The following is a 16,406-nucleotide window of genomic DNA, read 5'->3' on the forward strand; positions in this document are numbered from 1 at the left end:
CACCGGTTCACATATGAAGTAAAACAAACATTTGCCATCTTTCAAATATTTTATTTTAGTACTTTTAAATATGTTTTAATACAACAAAGATATAAAACAATATATTAATTCAATCTGAGTTTATAATCAAACAATATTTACTTATTTACAGTACTTGCTTCAAACTTCACTGGCATACCTTCTAGCCATTACATAATACTATTTTCTCCATGATAGGCAAATTGAAGTAACTGCTCAGTGTGAAAACTCATTTTCCTATATCCCTATTATGTTAAGGAACACACACGATGCAGTTTGTGCTTACTCACATGTGACAAATGTTTCATATTTGACAAAACCAAACTCAAAGAGACAGCAATACCAAGTCACGTATTGTCTTAAACTACATAATCACTGGGCTAACACATCAAGTTATTGTCCTCCACATTCATCATCTGACGTTCTTATACACCTATTACAAACTGGCTTTAAAAACATGCATGTGACTGAATTATGTACATAATGCTCACTGCACCTTTCTCAAGATACAAACAAGCTCAGAGTTCACAACAGTATAGTGCTTGAAGGGCTTTGAGGGTTTTTTGGATGCTTTTCTCAATACAACAAGCAAGACATCTGCATAATCACTTCAAAGGCCGTTTTTCCATTCCCCCCCATCAAACACAGTTTCAATTAAAAAAAGTGATGATGTCAAAGACGCATCAGAAAGAGTGAAGTCTATTAATCATCAGTGGTCTAACGATTAATCCTTGTTTCATAGTCTACATGCACAAAATAATTCAGAGGGCAAGCAGGCTCACTGCTAGGAGTTCTGCTGAATTGACTTCCTATTTAAAGATTTTGGCGTCCTCCATAGTTGCAGGTCAAGTTTTTTTTTTTTATAAAGGAATCCCAGATTACTAAAAAAGTAAAATCAAAAAGCCACAGAAATAATCCAAATGCAAATTCCAGCAAATTCCACAGCTTTACACTATAAACTACATGAACTGGACAGATGAAATACTATTTGTCACTTATTATTGACTCCATATAAAAAAAAAAACCTACTTTCTCTTTTTTCCTCCAAGACATTTCTTCTATTTCTTCAACTGGATGCTTAATGATTACATCTCAGCTCCACAAGAGTTCTGATGCTTGAAAACCTCAGTGGACTTTAGTAGACCAAAAACCTAGCTAAATGGTAATGGATAAGTGGAGCACCTAAGTGTGCAAGTGTTGCATTAAAAAATGATAATAATAATAAATTAACACCAAGGAGATGCTAATTGCTGCAAAACACTTCTTTTGATGCCTGAGTTCTACCCTTCCATCTTTTCTTTAAATATTTTCCTTTAAATATTTTCTTTGGTACTACATGAGAAACTACACAAAGTGTCCTCATACAGAAAATGAGATCACAGGAAACTGCACTTCAGCACTCGTTGGAGGATTCCAAGTATTTCTTCATAGCATTTAACGTGTTTTTCTCTTCTGAATATTTTATTCTTTTATTTTTTAAAAAATGTTGTTCTCTCTTAAGACAATTAAAGATTTGTTGGAAACTCTACTGGAATGTTTTCTTTGATGGCAGATAAGGAAAAAAAAAAAAAAAAAAAAGGGAAAAACTAAAAAAGAAGATGACATTACCTACTCCCATTACTTTATCATACACAGGATGTGCTCGACCTAATCCATGGAAACGCTTAAACTAAACTGATAACCCTCACTAAAATCAGAATATTTAATGATTTGCTCACACATTTAATCCTACCATTTGCTTCACCACGAGCAGTATACTTACAGGATCCAATTCCTGCTAGTCTTGAGCATTTGAAAACTTCAGCTACATGTCCTAGCTACATTTCCATACCAAAGCTCTGCATTAGTGTTATCTTGTTTGCCAAAGGACATAAAACAATTAACACATACATAAGTTTTTAATATTGTTATTCAAGAACACCTGAAGTCCAGGAAGGGCATTCTTAGAAGCTATGTCATAAGGTACATGGAAGATGAGTGAATGGCTGTGCCTATCACCTTCAGGTCTGTGTACACATATACTTATTTTCAGACATTACCCACACATATAACACCAAAGCGGTAACAAGGAAGATCTTAAGACTATTTCCAAGTTCCAAGTATTATTAGATTTCCAAAGCTGCTAGAAAAAAGAAGCAAGGGAGTATTCCCACAGACAACAGAAGATTACTTGGCACATAAGGGATGCAGCCAGCTGAAAGAGCAAAGAGACTGGTGCACCAATGCAAGGGAGGACAGACAGCCCTCAACATATTTAGCATTAAATCCAAGTCTCAGTGATGCTCTGCTGCATTTCCTCAAAAAGGCTTCTCAGCAGCAGAGAAGCAGCAAAACTCTTCTAAAACACTGACTGCAAAAAAAGAGGTACAGAATTTTAAGCCTGTCAGTCATTTGCAACTTGTTTCCACCTCATTAACAATAAAGCTTTCATTACCAGTTCTTTAGATTGACTGTGATCTTATAATGCATGAAATCAGAATTTGTGTCTTCTATCAATTTCAAGCTTTTCTCTTCTGTGTTTACAGATAGACTAAATCAACTTCTACAATAGAAGAGCACAGTTACCCAGGCAGTGTTTCAATGCACTTCAGTTCTCACCAAATCAATCTCTACTTATTACTGATCTCAGATATTTAGCAGCAAGCAAAACAGCTTGAACAGAAGAACAAGCTTCCTTTAAAGAACACTGATAGGCAACATTGATTTAAAACATGGATTTACTTAAAAGAATCTGAAAAATTAAATTAGAACAAAAAGAGAAGCCTTATGTTTCAAAGAATGCAAACTTCATTTTAAAAAGCATTGAAATGATAGCTGTACTTTATGTAAACATTGTTACACGGGGCTGCACTTGAAAATTCTCCTGCGTGCCTAAATTGCAGAATATTTTTTTCAGCCTAGACACAGCTGTGCCAGCTAGCACTGACATGTTTCTTGTCAGAATCAATGGCTTTGCAAATCTAATAGCACACACCTCCACACATCAGGATTCAGAATACAACCCTGCACATCCTGAGAACAGTTCCTTTCCTAGAGTTTAAAAAAAAAACAGCATTCATAAGCACACGTCTATTGCAAAGATAAATTTAAGTTAACAAAAAGAGCTCTTCGATTATAAAGTCTCAAAAGGAATGTTCAAATTGCCATTCTCAAATCAGAAAGGTAAGGACAGCAAGTGAATAGTCTAAGTCTTTTTTCCCCTTAAGTGCAAACATATTTCACCAATCTGGATGGCAAGAGCCGCTAGGCTACGGCACACTGAACAATACAGTATTCTTGAAATTTTACTAAAAATTGGAATGTTACAAATATAAAGTCTGCAGAATAGCATGATGTATGTGTACTCAGCACAGGTGGCAGAGATACTTTAAGATGTATAGTTTCTCTGTGAAATAGGAGCTAAATTATTTTACAAAAGTAATACATCACAAAGAGTGCATGATGGTCAAGATGGTGTAATCCAGGTTTATGAAAGAGATACACTGCAGAGGAGTGCAAGATTCCAAAAAGGATTCTTCTCTATGCAGACATAATGGTCATTAAGACAGTTTGAACTAAGCCAGAACTAATTCATGCTACTTTCCAAGGTTGACTTAGGTCATGACATACCACCTATTCTGAAACTGCAACAACAGATTAAAACGGCTCCATCACTTTTATGCTTGCACCTTTTACCTATCAGCTTTCATTAAGAATAAATGTGTTTCAAGCCTCTACAGACAATGTTAGTGTTGCCCACTTACAAGCCACTGCGTAAGAGATCACCACGTAATCCTTGCTTTCACATTATGGAGCATGCTATTTTCTAAACAACTGAAACTCAACTGCTTATGGTAATTCTATCTTTCAGAGTACCAAATGAGCAACTTAATTAAGAACTAGTCTCTTTCACGTATGTTAGAAGAACATATACACTGTATGCCTATATACATATATATAAAGTGTGGTGTTTGCATATCCGGAGATATTCACCATATTGTTGACACCAGAATGCTACAATGCACATCAATATGAGCACTACTTCCAAAACTCACTATTATTACTCCTCTTGAAACAGTTACTACATGCATTTTCCCCATCCATTTATGGGACAGTAAGATATGTGGAACTGTTCTGTTCTTCCAATGTTAAAGAGCTGTTCCTAAAAAGCATGCACTGGTCTGAGTATAAAAAGCAATGAAAACCACACAGAAAAGTTATGCTGTGGCTTTAAACATGCTAGAGCTAAATCAACTCTGCTTTCAGTGGCTGTAGCTATTACTTTAACTAATTTATTTAAAACAAAAAGGAAGACTTCCCAGTGCTAGAATAACTATACAGATGACCGATAGACTAGACTAAGTAAGCTCTCATTAAAAAAAACAAAACCAAACCAGACAGCATCACTGCGTAGCCACAAGGCAGACTTTGAATTTTGGCAATCTGTATGCAGACCATTTATATTGTCAGTTACACCTTAAGACTCGTTATTAAATAACAACAGTTAAGAGACCCTTTTAGCGTGAACTATATTGCTTTCCTCATTATGACACAGTACTCCTCAACCTTTAAGCACACACAGTTTGTTTTAATTATTAGATTTATGACTGTTTTAAAAGATAGTCATCATAAAGTCCTAAATTTTTAGTCAGTATACAGAAAAGATGTCATGTCAGGGAGTGGAGATTAACCGAGCCTGGAAGGGGTATATCGTATTCAGCACAAGGACACATTTGAGGTTAAAGTTACTTAAACATTCACACAGAACCTTACTAAGAGTAACAGTATTCTGGTTCATATTCACGACTTGCTAACTGCCTCTCTATCAGACCCTGCATTGTTTTCTCTTAAAGCAACAACAGAACACATCCCTGTGAAGCGTGGCAACCCCATTCTATGGCTAAGAATCTAAGAAACAAGACAAGGAGGCAGTGGCCACGGAATGAAAAGACAGTACTTCATAACCCCTCCAGCTAGCCTTGTAGGGTCTTAGTCATAACACTTCATAAAAATCTGAACTGACCCACACACTCTTCAGCCAATCAGTCTTTTCATTATTGTAGGTTTTGAAAATGGCCAGCAGTACTCATTGGGAACAGTACCATTAACGTTGCATTCAAAAAAAGAAAACATTGGAAACCAGATCCTTGCTCTCCTACTCTGTTGATATGCTCTAGTATTGGCCAACGTGTGGTAATACAGAAAGAGTCTTGTAGTGATGTAAAAGGCAATGAAGACGTCTATAGAATAATGTTCGTGTGCAGCCAAAATGAAGAAGATTCCAAAGAGGTTGAGGACCCAAGACAAGGTGTGCAAGAAGTTCCAGCTCCTTGGTGTATCTAGGAGAAAACAAAGTAACTGACCTTCAGCGTCTCAAAACCCTGGGTCATTACTCAATCCAGGTCTAGATCCAGTAATTTTATAAGCAGTGTTTTGGTTTTTTTTCATCTAAAAAGTATGAAATTATTGTTTTCATCTTGTTTATGCTTCACACATCAAATAAATTCAGTGCAAACACATTATACATGTCAATCATTTCATTAATGCTTTACAAATACAGCTGTCATTCTTTTCTGAGTTAGCCAAGTATCCTAAGATGCTTTAGGATCGCATAAAGCAGAACTTAGTCCAAACAGCTTCTGTTAATGAAAACGCCTCTTCTATGCATTAGGGAGAAAATTATCATGAAAGGGAAGTGTATAAGGAACAGAAAATCATTAATAACTTCCCTAGTATTCTCCAGAAGCAAGCTACGAAACCTTTCTAATTTTTATCCTTTCATTAATTGACGTGGCGCTGTTCCTTTCCTGCCTGCAACTGAATCACCACAAACCAGAGAAAAAGCAGAGAATTTGTTAACTTCAATGTTACTCTCCATGCCTTTTGCTGAGGACAAGCAGCAAAGAACACTTAAGGACATTTAAGTATTTACACTTGTGCACCTTTGGCTGACAGCAAGCAGTACAAATTCTTAACACTTCAGGACGTTTAAATATTGACACTGTGTACTTACATTCTGTGACAAAGAAGTTGAGCATGGTCAAGACAACAGTGTGGCCACTGAACATATAATCTCCACATGTATGTACTCCAGTAAGAGTCATTCCAAAGCCACTCCATATTGCAAATGCCCGCTGGAGTTTTGCCCAAACATTGCCATACAACTGTGTGTAAAGAAACAATAACATTTACCTTTAGTAAGTTCCTACCCAGCACAAACAATACATTCTTCAAGTTACACCACAGATAACTAGAAATTAGCTGTCTAGTACTACGTGTGGTTAGTAGAATTGATTTTTGGGGGTCTTTTATTAAAATGCAGGTTAGCACATCATTGTCTTTTATTGTGGTGGTGAGTTCCATTAGTAATGTCAATTAGTGCCTCTGATTAATCCTGGTATTTAGAGCAAGTATTTTGTTGCAAGTCGGTTACATACCAAGTGACACTTGTTTTTTTTCCCTGAACACATTCAACCTCATACTGTGTCACTGTCAATCTTCCAATATTCTGCTCAAACTTTTAACTAGAAGCTAGGATAAAAATATGAAATCCCACATTCGGTGAATATTTCTTCTTAGAACATTAACATTTTGTACAAAACCATGCACCCAAGAAGATGAGGAAGTGATTACTCCATGGCATGGCAACCAATAGCAAAAATTACAAAACCATGACACTCCACCTTCAGTTTTTCTCAGTCAAGGCTTTAAGTGCATATTCTCTGAAAGATTCTCTCCAGTTGATATTGTGAAATATTTTTAAAAGTTCCCCTTCTCCCTTTGCCAAGTGACTCTCCTCCCTCAGAAACTGCAAGAGTTTCAAAGACTCCTACAGGTGTAACACCTGCATAATAGGAATGAATGAAGGGGGGCAGAGAGGACAAGAAACACGCTGATTCTACCAACATACATCTAACATGACAGCCACAATCACCTTTATCACAACTTAAATAACATTTTTAAAAATTCTTTTTAAAAAGAAAACAGGAGAAAATTTGAAGCATTTCATGTTTTTACCTTTCCAGTACACTGCAAGTGCTGGCCTGGCACAGAGAGTGAGGTAACAAACATTGTGACGCAACGTAGTAAGAATACTGTCCCCATAAGGCTGCACAGCCTCCGCAGAAGTATAGATCTGGGAAGAATGCACAGAAACTGATAGTAAGAATCCCAATATACTGTATTTTTTCCGTATAACATTTTCTCCCACTGAAGCTTAATTCCCAGAAAGCTCCAAATCACTGGATTTTACTTGTAAGCAGTAATATAAAGGCAATATTCCACGTGTCAGTGTGAGACAGCAGAGCAAGCTAACAAAAGCCCTACAGTCCCACTCCTCTGCATTTACGTTAGCTGCGCTTGTACTAGCTTTGGCACTCATGTCTTCTGTTGATGAACTGATAAAAATAAACAAAATGGTGTAAAGTTAACTTATAAATAGGCGCACACAAATGGGTTTTCTACCATCAATCCAGTGGCAACAAACCTCTAGGCTGGCTCAGCCATCCTGTGGAATTTCATTCTCAGAATGAACAGAATTGTTGTTACTTGCCATGAATAAATACACTGTACCTGTGTTTGTGAAGCAGAAGAACCAACAGCCAAATGTAGCAAAGAATTACACCACATACTTCAGTCATAGCAAATGCCCATGGTATCCTTGGGACACTAAAAGAAGATGAAGCAAGAAAGGCTTAATACAAAGGCTTAATTTTTCTTTATAGTCTCAATATTAAGACAAAACAACAACCCACATTAGATTCTACCTGCAAAACTAACTTGCATTACTCTCACAAGAGTTTAAAGTACAATCAAAATTATAGTTAGACTGCGTTAAATATAATCTGAATTACCTTGTAATTAAATTATCTCCTGCATTTTCAGGAAACATTTACATGGAATTCACCAAACAAAAGAAAATTTACATGATTTACTAACAGGATGTGTTCCTTTACCATTGTTTCTCTACAAACCATTCTGAAACAAACTTGCATCAATGAAATGCTTCAAAACTTAAAACCATAAGTACTTGCAATGAAACAAAACTACAAGGGAAAGCATTAGGGCAAGTATAAATTCCTTTCAAAGGTAGATTATCACTATATAATCACTATATGCAAACCATCTAGCCCGGCTGACCAAAAGATTCAATACTTTCTTGCATACATGTTGCACTAATGATTTCCACTCTACATCCACACTAAAATAGAGACTATCAGTTCTCAGTTGTGTGTTCCCTTTGGTACAAAGAGGTGGCAAAGCACTGCTCAAATGCTTAGATTAGTTGTGATCCTCTTTTTGTTCAGTGAGCTGCTGCTTTCTGACCTCTTCCGTCCTCTCACCCACTGAATACTGTGGAATTTGCCCTGGGAACAAAATCCAGCAATGTCACTGCTCTCATTCCCTTTCACTTTGTTTGATGAGGACCATCCTGGCTGAACTATATATGATTAACAGAGATTCTGTGCACTGCCTCAAAGGATTAGATCCCTACTGACTTCATCAAATCTGATAATAAAAATGGATATTGAAAGGAATGAAGCCACAAAGACGTGACTTCTGATAAGTTTGACTTGTCTTTTGAAAATCTCCATGCCATAAATTCTCTGTGGTGCAATTCCTCAATGGGAGCATTTATCTCCTATGGAATTGCTAGTCAGTGACTAAGATTTCACCCTTGCTACTGCATATCTTTTCTGACTGAAAGTGATTGTTTAATACCAACAAAATGCACAGGCACCATTAAAGTTATGAAAGAGTTCTAGTACACAGATGTGGTTTATAAAGATGCTGGCCTGTTCAGTCTCATTCAGAGTTTCCCCAAGCAATTTTCAATAAGTTGGTAGAGGGAAGACAGCATAAATACAGAATCGATACTATCCCCTTTCAGTTTCCTCACTCACTGGCACTTTGTTTACCAACTTCCCCTAAGCAAAAAGCAGACGTCTCCCAGAAAGTCATCCATCAGTGGGCTGCTACAACTGAGAGAGAGCTTGAATATTAAGACTAGAACATTCCTTCGTCAAAAGTTTGCCTATAGCATGACATACTAAGGTTCATAGCAGCATCTGGATTTTGGGAAAAGCAAACAGCTGCTGACCATCATCCTTTTTACTAAAATGAGAAAACTGAATAATTAATTCCCATGTTGCAATTAAAGACACAGAATTAAATATAAACAGGGTAGAATAACAGCTCAAGTTGTTTTCTTCTGCAATGACCCTACATCTAACAGAAACATGCTTCAATTTCTGGAGAGAATGTACTATACTCATTACCATTTTGCACAACTACCTTCAAGAACATAGAAAACTTTGAAAATGACAAAAAAGGCATCCTGCAGTTTAAGCATCAACTTACTGCTTTGTCATAAAGAAAATTTCTTACCTATCCAGAAATATGTCTGGTAGAGGTGGATACGTCTGCATGTCAGGTACTCGCTCGTGTACTATAACCATAACAAATGATGTAAAGCCAAACACTATGAAGACATAAACACAACTTAAAACTGTCTTCCAGTACTCTGGGTCCAGTCTTCTTGTTGAATGTTTGTTTTTTCCATTGGCATATTGATACTGATCACCATTCAAATCAGTAATTGGTCCATCATAGTCCCGAGGTACTTCACCATTGCAAAACCAATCTGCACCCTGCAGCGAGCCAACAGTAGCACACACAGTGCCGATGTGACTATCACTGTTGTATCCCAGCTCTTCTAGGACATCAACATGTTGCTTCTGTAGCTTGCGTATGGATAGCATTAGCCTTTTGATATCCCCCAGGATTTTGATTTCCAATGGAGGAGATCGTAAATCATACTCCGTGAGTGTCAGCAACGTAATTCCATCTAGTCTGTGTCTATTGCACAAAATATCCACGTATTCACAGAAGCCTTCTTCCTTCAGCCACTTAGCCACATTCTTGGTTGTCCAACGTTGAATGCAAAGCTGGTTATTGCCTGCCATCATCCTTCTCTCTCCACCAATAAAACTGACCTGCTTTACATTGGAGAAAGAGACAAGACCTCAGTGTTTACTGCAGATTATCAGAACATCAGTCTTTCATGCATTCTTAGGTGCTTAATTAGCCAAAGATGTTTTATGTAAGTGCCGGCCAAAAACCAGGCATAATTTATTAGGTAAGTAAATATTTTAAAACAACTTAATTCTAGTAAAATTAACTTGTTTTTACCTAGAAATGTAAGGCCACCCAAAAGGAGAATATTTCCTAGGTCTAACCAGCCTTTTATTTGTTACAAATGAAAATCTGAGTTTGTGAATTACACTAGGCAACAAAAAACAAAGATTAAACAGTAGCTTAATCATTACTCTTGTCTACTGTTTGAACCTCAAAAAACTAAGGAGAGAAGTAAAACCAGCAACCAAGTAAAACTGAAATATAGCTAAAATAGCATATCACAGGTCCAACATAGGCCTCTGCTTTAAAATACAAATGAAAGCTTTGGTAGCATGAATTCCCACCCCAGTAAACTTAATGCTTGGTATCTACAGTCATACTGACCTGGGCCACCTCAGCTGTATGTTAATGGTGCAGTTGTCCAACTTAGATACGTATGTATGAGCTGAGTAATTAATAAAATATAATTTAATAATTAATTTAATAATTTTAAATTATATTAATAATATTAATATTAATATTTAATAATATGATAATGCTTGCAAATAATTTAGGATTTTACACTCAAAATAACAGCATTGGAAACCAAGCACCATTTTTTAATGCAAAATAAATTTAGAAGTGGTCATAATAGAGACAATATCAAAAACTGAAAAAAATGTATTATCTTCATAGAAATTTCTCAGTAATCCTTTTTTAAACTCTAGAATATTGTTTAAAAAGGGAAGACAATGTGGCAACACTCTGGCCCTATGTGAATAACAGCTTCAAACTGTGGGGTTAGTCCATAGCACTACAAATAATTTAGTGCAGTTAAAAATAATCATCATCATCTAAACGTGTTACATAGAATATATGAAAAAAAAAAGTAAAGTTACCAGTGATATAAAATTATTAAAAAGCTTATTCAATATTTAAGACCCAGAGCAGTACAGAATGGATTGGTGCATAATTTATACTTGGTAGCTTTTGTACAGCTACTCTCTAAGAAACAGCTATGGTTTCACAGCTCTTTTTTTGTGAGAGAAAGCAGTGTAATTAACCAGAACGCTTCAATCACGTCAACCAAATCTCAGAAAACACACAGCAGTACAAAACACACCACATATAGCTTTCAAGATTTTCAGAGGGAAGATCAGGAAATAGTTTGTTTAACATTTCTATTATATTAAGCCTCTGTACACAGTAAATAGGCACAGATCCCAACACAAACATTCAAGAGTTTTCAGCTCTTCCACACACACAAGCTTTACTTCTACTTTTCTTTTTAAAAAGGTACCATGCCCATCACCAAAAGCAGCACCTATAATGTCTGAATGCAACTTCTTCCACTGTAAATCTAATAGCACCATGCACTACTTTCTTCTGTATCAGAAAAGACTCCATTTGTCCATCAACATTTCCCAGTACTGCAAAAGAATTATTTTAGCTGAAGAATGGGAGCGCAATTCAAAGTTGCCCTTGTTGCCCTTTAAAAGGCCCAAGGGAGTGGTACTCCTTAAAATATTCCCTATATCCTATATTGTGGATAGTACATTAACAGCATGTACGTTATGCACAGACTTAATTTCTCAGGCCACGTACAGTCAATACATATATAAACCTTAACACCTCTATTTAAACAATTACCAAAATATCCACAAACCATTACATGTCTGCACAGCTACTATATTCTTCCTTCTCCATTTAAGAATAGAGTTGTTCATTTGTTATCTTAATACTACCAAAGATCTTGCTCAAAGGAATTGTATTAACCATAGCTATTACAAAACAAGAAGCAATCTGTAATTACTGAATGGTTAATTGATCTTTTTATATACTTAAAATTTACTCCACTAAAAAAAAAAAAAAAGTTGCTCATCAGAATTTCCAACTTTCCCTATTTAGAAGTACAGATAAAGCAGGCCCACGTGTTAATTTGTGCCTTTATAAGATTGAAATCATCATATATTTTCCAAAAGCAGTGAATTCAGACTCACCAAAAACGCACTCAACTTTACTGACCTGCCTTCTAATCAAAGCACCTTTGGAGGGCAGGTGCAGGAAGCTCTCTTTACCCAGTAAGAATTCTGTTCCTTTGGTAAAAGAATCTCAACACCCACTCAGTGTTTCTTCATGTAGAATTCCAGAAATGTAAGTGAATGAATGAATAAATTAATTAATAGAAATCAGCCCTTGCATGGCATGCAATAAATGTGACCTCACAACACTGAGTAAGCACAGCCCAAAACATCAAAGGTCATTAATGACTGGGCAGACCAGGGAGAAAGTCTGCATCAACTTAAGATGTACCTGATAGCACCTGCTCCTGTTTTCAAATGCTGCCAAAGCAAAGACATTTAGCCAGCTGAAAAGACAAAGACAGCACTTAAAACACTAAGTTAACCATCCCACATAACTCATAGCTAACTCCAGTGGGACAGCAACAGTTAAGTTCACTTTTGATGACATGATATTTTCCTTTAACTCAGAAGCTGCACTCTCTTTTGAACTAAGCATTCAGTGCCACTTTCATACTTTACACAGTTAAAAAATACGTTTTCCTAATAATCTTAGCACCTGGAACACAGCACAGATCTCTATGCCAAACTAGTTTCTAGGCTTAAGAAAAATGTCAGCTTAAAAGACAGAAGCAGAAATATTCCATATATGTAGAATAGCTTAAAACCTTATTTCTTTCCCATGCCTTTTACTTGATCTCTTTTATCCCTCTATTAACTTGGAAACATTATGAAGCATACATACATGTAATCTGCACTGAAGCCCAACACCAGCAGCCTGCACTGTGTGATCGACCAAGGTAACAGAAGAGCAACACAGATGACTGTACACACCTTTTGGAAGAAAGCAGCACCAAGAGCCTCCTACATTACTGGTTTTTATCTCCGAAAACAAATAAAGGAACAGATGAATAACATTAAGCAAGCGCAGTCTCAAGTGTCAGAGGGCAAAATATACTTTTCTCCTGACATCAGCAATGTCTGCAGTGAGCTGGTTGATTACTTTCCTGTTACTGTTGACTTTATATTTAGTCAGCCCATCAGCAGTACATATCATGTGTTCTATTTCCCCTTTTCCTTCTCCAGCCTCTCAATTAACAGCATGAACACAACTGTTAGCGAACTACTGCGGGAGCAATAGATGCATATTTAGATACAGAAAACTAATCTTTCTCAGAATTATTACCCACAGTTCTAGCACGTTTTCCTGCACTAAATTACCTTTAGTCAACCACCAAGCCCATTACTTCTCCAGCACACAGACACGGAGTCACTGTATTGAGGTACAAAGGTGGAAAGTTCCTGCTACAGTTGAGAGACAGTAGCAGTATCATTACACTAACATGAGGCAACAGACCTGATATGGAGATGCGGATCACGTACACCAGCATCAAAGCAGAAGGGTTAACTGAGAAGCTGGCAGTGCCCACAGCAGGCTCAGCAGGGTGCTGTGGGTTCACTGTGCAAAGCCACCAGCACCGTGCTGCCCTGCATGCTGGGCAGCCCGTGACCCTTTGCTGTCACACTTCTTGATTGTTATTTCCAGTTAGTTTCAATTCATGCCATCCTTGAGGAGAATTCTAGGAAGGTGACTGAAGAACAATCAGGTCTCAAGGGACATAACCTACATTTCTCTGCAGTAGTTTTTAAGATGAAGCCTGAATGTAGGCAATCCCAGCTCAGCCCTCACTGACTCAGCTGGCTGAGCAGCACTACAACTCACATTTTTGGAGAAAAGATTTCCATGCAACGTAGGCATGACATGGGCTCTGCTGCTGCACTGAAAAGCCAGTAACAGTAGCTAATGCTGAGCCAGCCTGCTGTCCTGTATGCTCAGTCGGGACCTGCTGTGCTGGAAAAGGAATATGGAGAACCACACCCTTGTCGCACAACAGCAGTCTCATACTCTGCTGCTGCTGTTCATCCCTGTCTCTTTTCAAAACCCTAAGCACTCTGAGGTTGAGAAATGGGACAGGCTTCCTGAAGTGAGCCCACAGTAACTTCACAGGCAGCAATGCTCCCGTAAATCCTGCTTTCAGTTTTACTGGGTGACGTTGCTGTCAGAGTTGCTCCATAAACATCTCTACTAAGCGACCTTATCGGCAGCATTACAACTGTTCTGACAGATCTCACTGCAAAGTAGGAAGGCAAGATACAAAGTCTCACAAAGTAACACCTGTCTGGCTTACTATAAGCCTTAGATCACCAAGGAAGATCTGCTTTTCAAGAACGGTTCAGTGAAAGCACTGCATGGTAGAAAATAAAGAACTGACACAGTAAAAGCAAAGATTAGCTCCATGTGCTTAAAGAGCCCTTCTCTTGGAATGCCTCCATGCAAAACTGACAGCAGCTATTACACATGATCCTGGAAGCTAAACTCATTTGTCTTGAGAACCACTAAGTGCGATTATACAGCTGAATAGAATACATACAGCTCCTCGACTGCTGCACCTCATTACACCAAATGGGCTGTACTACACTCAAGCAAACAGTGAGAGCATCTCCATCCCTTATCTGCTAACCAGCTCACAAAACGTTTTCTATCCTGCCACCATCATTCATGGCACACACAAGTGACTTTCAAGCATCTGACTGAGCACTCCCCCACTTCACTTATCTTAGAATGTAACTCATGGTATTTCGTTGATATCTGTACAAGACCTTGAACATTTCACACGCTAAATGCTGCTCAGAGAACAACTCAGGTTTGCTACTTTGCCCTCTTTAACCTCTTTTCTTTTTTTCTTCTCACACTCTCACTTTTGTGTGGAAACAGTGGAATATAGAAACAATCCTGCCATCCACATTAACATCAGAACAGCATTTGTAGTCGAGCACGAGGAGCAGCGGTGGCACGGAGCCTGATGGATGGCGGCTCCCAGGCCATGCTGTGCTTCTGGGTAAACACGCAGCAAAAAGACCCCAACGTAAAACACAACGATTTAACACCTTTGCTTGTTCCAAGCCTACAAACCATTTCCTTCACGTGTAAGCGCTGCTCTCGCGTTCCAAACTTACCTGATTTTTAAAGGTGAGCAGCCCCTGCAGCACCTCCCTGAGCAGCGACAGCCACCCAACGCTGCACCCAGGGCTGGATGACAGTGTCACAGCCACAACTTTCTCAGCTCACGGCTTTAACCCCTCCAAAATCCTCCCGGCACCTCCGCCCACCATTCCACGAGGGGCTCCACCAGCACAGCACCTTCCCGAGCCCCGAGCCCTCGGGGCCCCGTACCCACCACGCACCGGCCCTCGGAGCCCCGTATCCAGCCCGGTGCTGGGGACGGGCCCCCGCGGCCGGACGGGATCCGGCACCCACGGACGACGCGAGCCCCGGGGCAGGCGATGCGGAGCCCGCCCTTCTCCCGCGGCCCCACCGCCACTGCTGTGCTCCGCCTCGCCTCACCTCAGCAGCGCAGAGTGGCCGTGCCGCAGCTCCCAGCTCCGGGGCGGCAGCGGCTCCTGCCCGCCCTGCCTCCCTCCGGCGGCGGCGGCGGCGGCGGCCCCCGCAGCCACCCCATCCCCGGCAGGAAGCGGAGCGCGATGGCGGCGGAAGGGGCGGGGCGGCGGGCGGCGTGGCTGCGCTCTCCGGCCGGGTCCTGTTGTGTTGGGGTTGTGTGTGAGCGTTCCTAAAGTCAGCGAGGTGCGGGGTCAGCGCCCGAGGTTGGTTGGCGGTGTGTTTCCTCAAGCCCCATCAAAGAGCACCACTCTCCCTCATTCTAAGGCATACATGTGTTAAAAAAACAGCAGGGCCTGTTTTTTATATTGCAGGCCCTTATATAGCTCTGTTTCCATATCAATCTGTTAAAAAACATTCCTCTCTTCAGTTGTGCCATTATTCTTCCCAGTCACCTGTCCAAGGTGATGCCAAGCACAGAGGCAGGCAGGACAAGTGACTGATGGAACCTTCAGGAAACTCCAGTGCTCCACAGCCCATAAATAATACAAATGGAAGGGATGGTAGGGGACAGACAAATTAGACCCAAATGAGTCCAGGAATACATTTATTTTGTCTATCAGCTGACATTTAGCTTTCAGCCTTTTGCAGCATCATCATGCAGCCTGAAGAACATTCAGAAATTTCTGTATTGATGTAATTACAGTGAGGTCCCATAGAAGTCTCCCAAATTGTTGCTTCCTTTGAAATAAAAAACACCAGTGCCAGTGTCACTCCATTAAGTTAATGAGCTCAGCCTTTCAGAGAGTTTAGTCTTGTTCTCTTTCTTCAGAGGAAAAAGGGATCTTTCATAATCCTGATGCACACGCAACTGC

At 39.2% G+C, this 16,406-nt stretch overlaps 1 protein-coding gene across 6 annotated transcripts; it reads right to left on the minus strand.

Moving 5' to 3' along the window:
- Positions 1-30: 30 nt before the first annotated feature.
- Positions 31-16,402, minus strand: SAMD8 (sterile alpha motif domain containing 8). Of its 6 annotated transcripts, none has more exons than XM_015866613.3 (6): positions 15,541-16,402; positions 9,385-9,992; positions 7,570-7,665; positions 7,015-7,132; positions 6,011-6,161; positions 31-5,336 (listed from the first exon to the last, which is right to left on the minus strand). In XM_015866613.3, the coding sequence occupies exons 2-6, from the start codon at positions 9,963-9,965 to the stop codon at positions 5,032-5,034; spliced, it is 1,251 nt and encodes a 416-aa protein (XP_015722099.1). In that variant the 5' UTR covers positions 9,966-9,992; positions 15,541-16,402; the 3' UTR covers positions 31-5,031. The 6 variants fall into 6 exon arrangements, with proteins under 6 accessions (XP_015722099.1, XP_015722100.1, XP_015722103.1 ...); XM_015866614.2 differs by having other exon boundaries at positions 9,385-9,995; XM_015866617.3 differs by having other exon boundaries at positions 15,381-16,402.
- Positions 16,403-16,406: the final 4 nt, after the last annotated feature.

The sequence above is a fragment of the Coturnix japonica genome, chromosome 8 (genome assembly GCF_054131305.1).
Source record: "Coturnix japonica strain WE chromosome 8, WE-NBRP24, whole genome shotgun sequence".
NCBI lineage: Eukaryota > Metazoa > Chordata > Aves > Galliformes > Phasianidae > Coturnix > Coturnix japonica.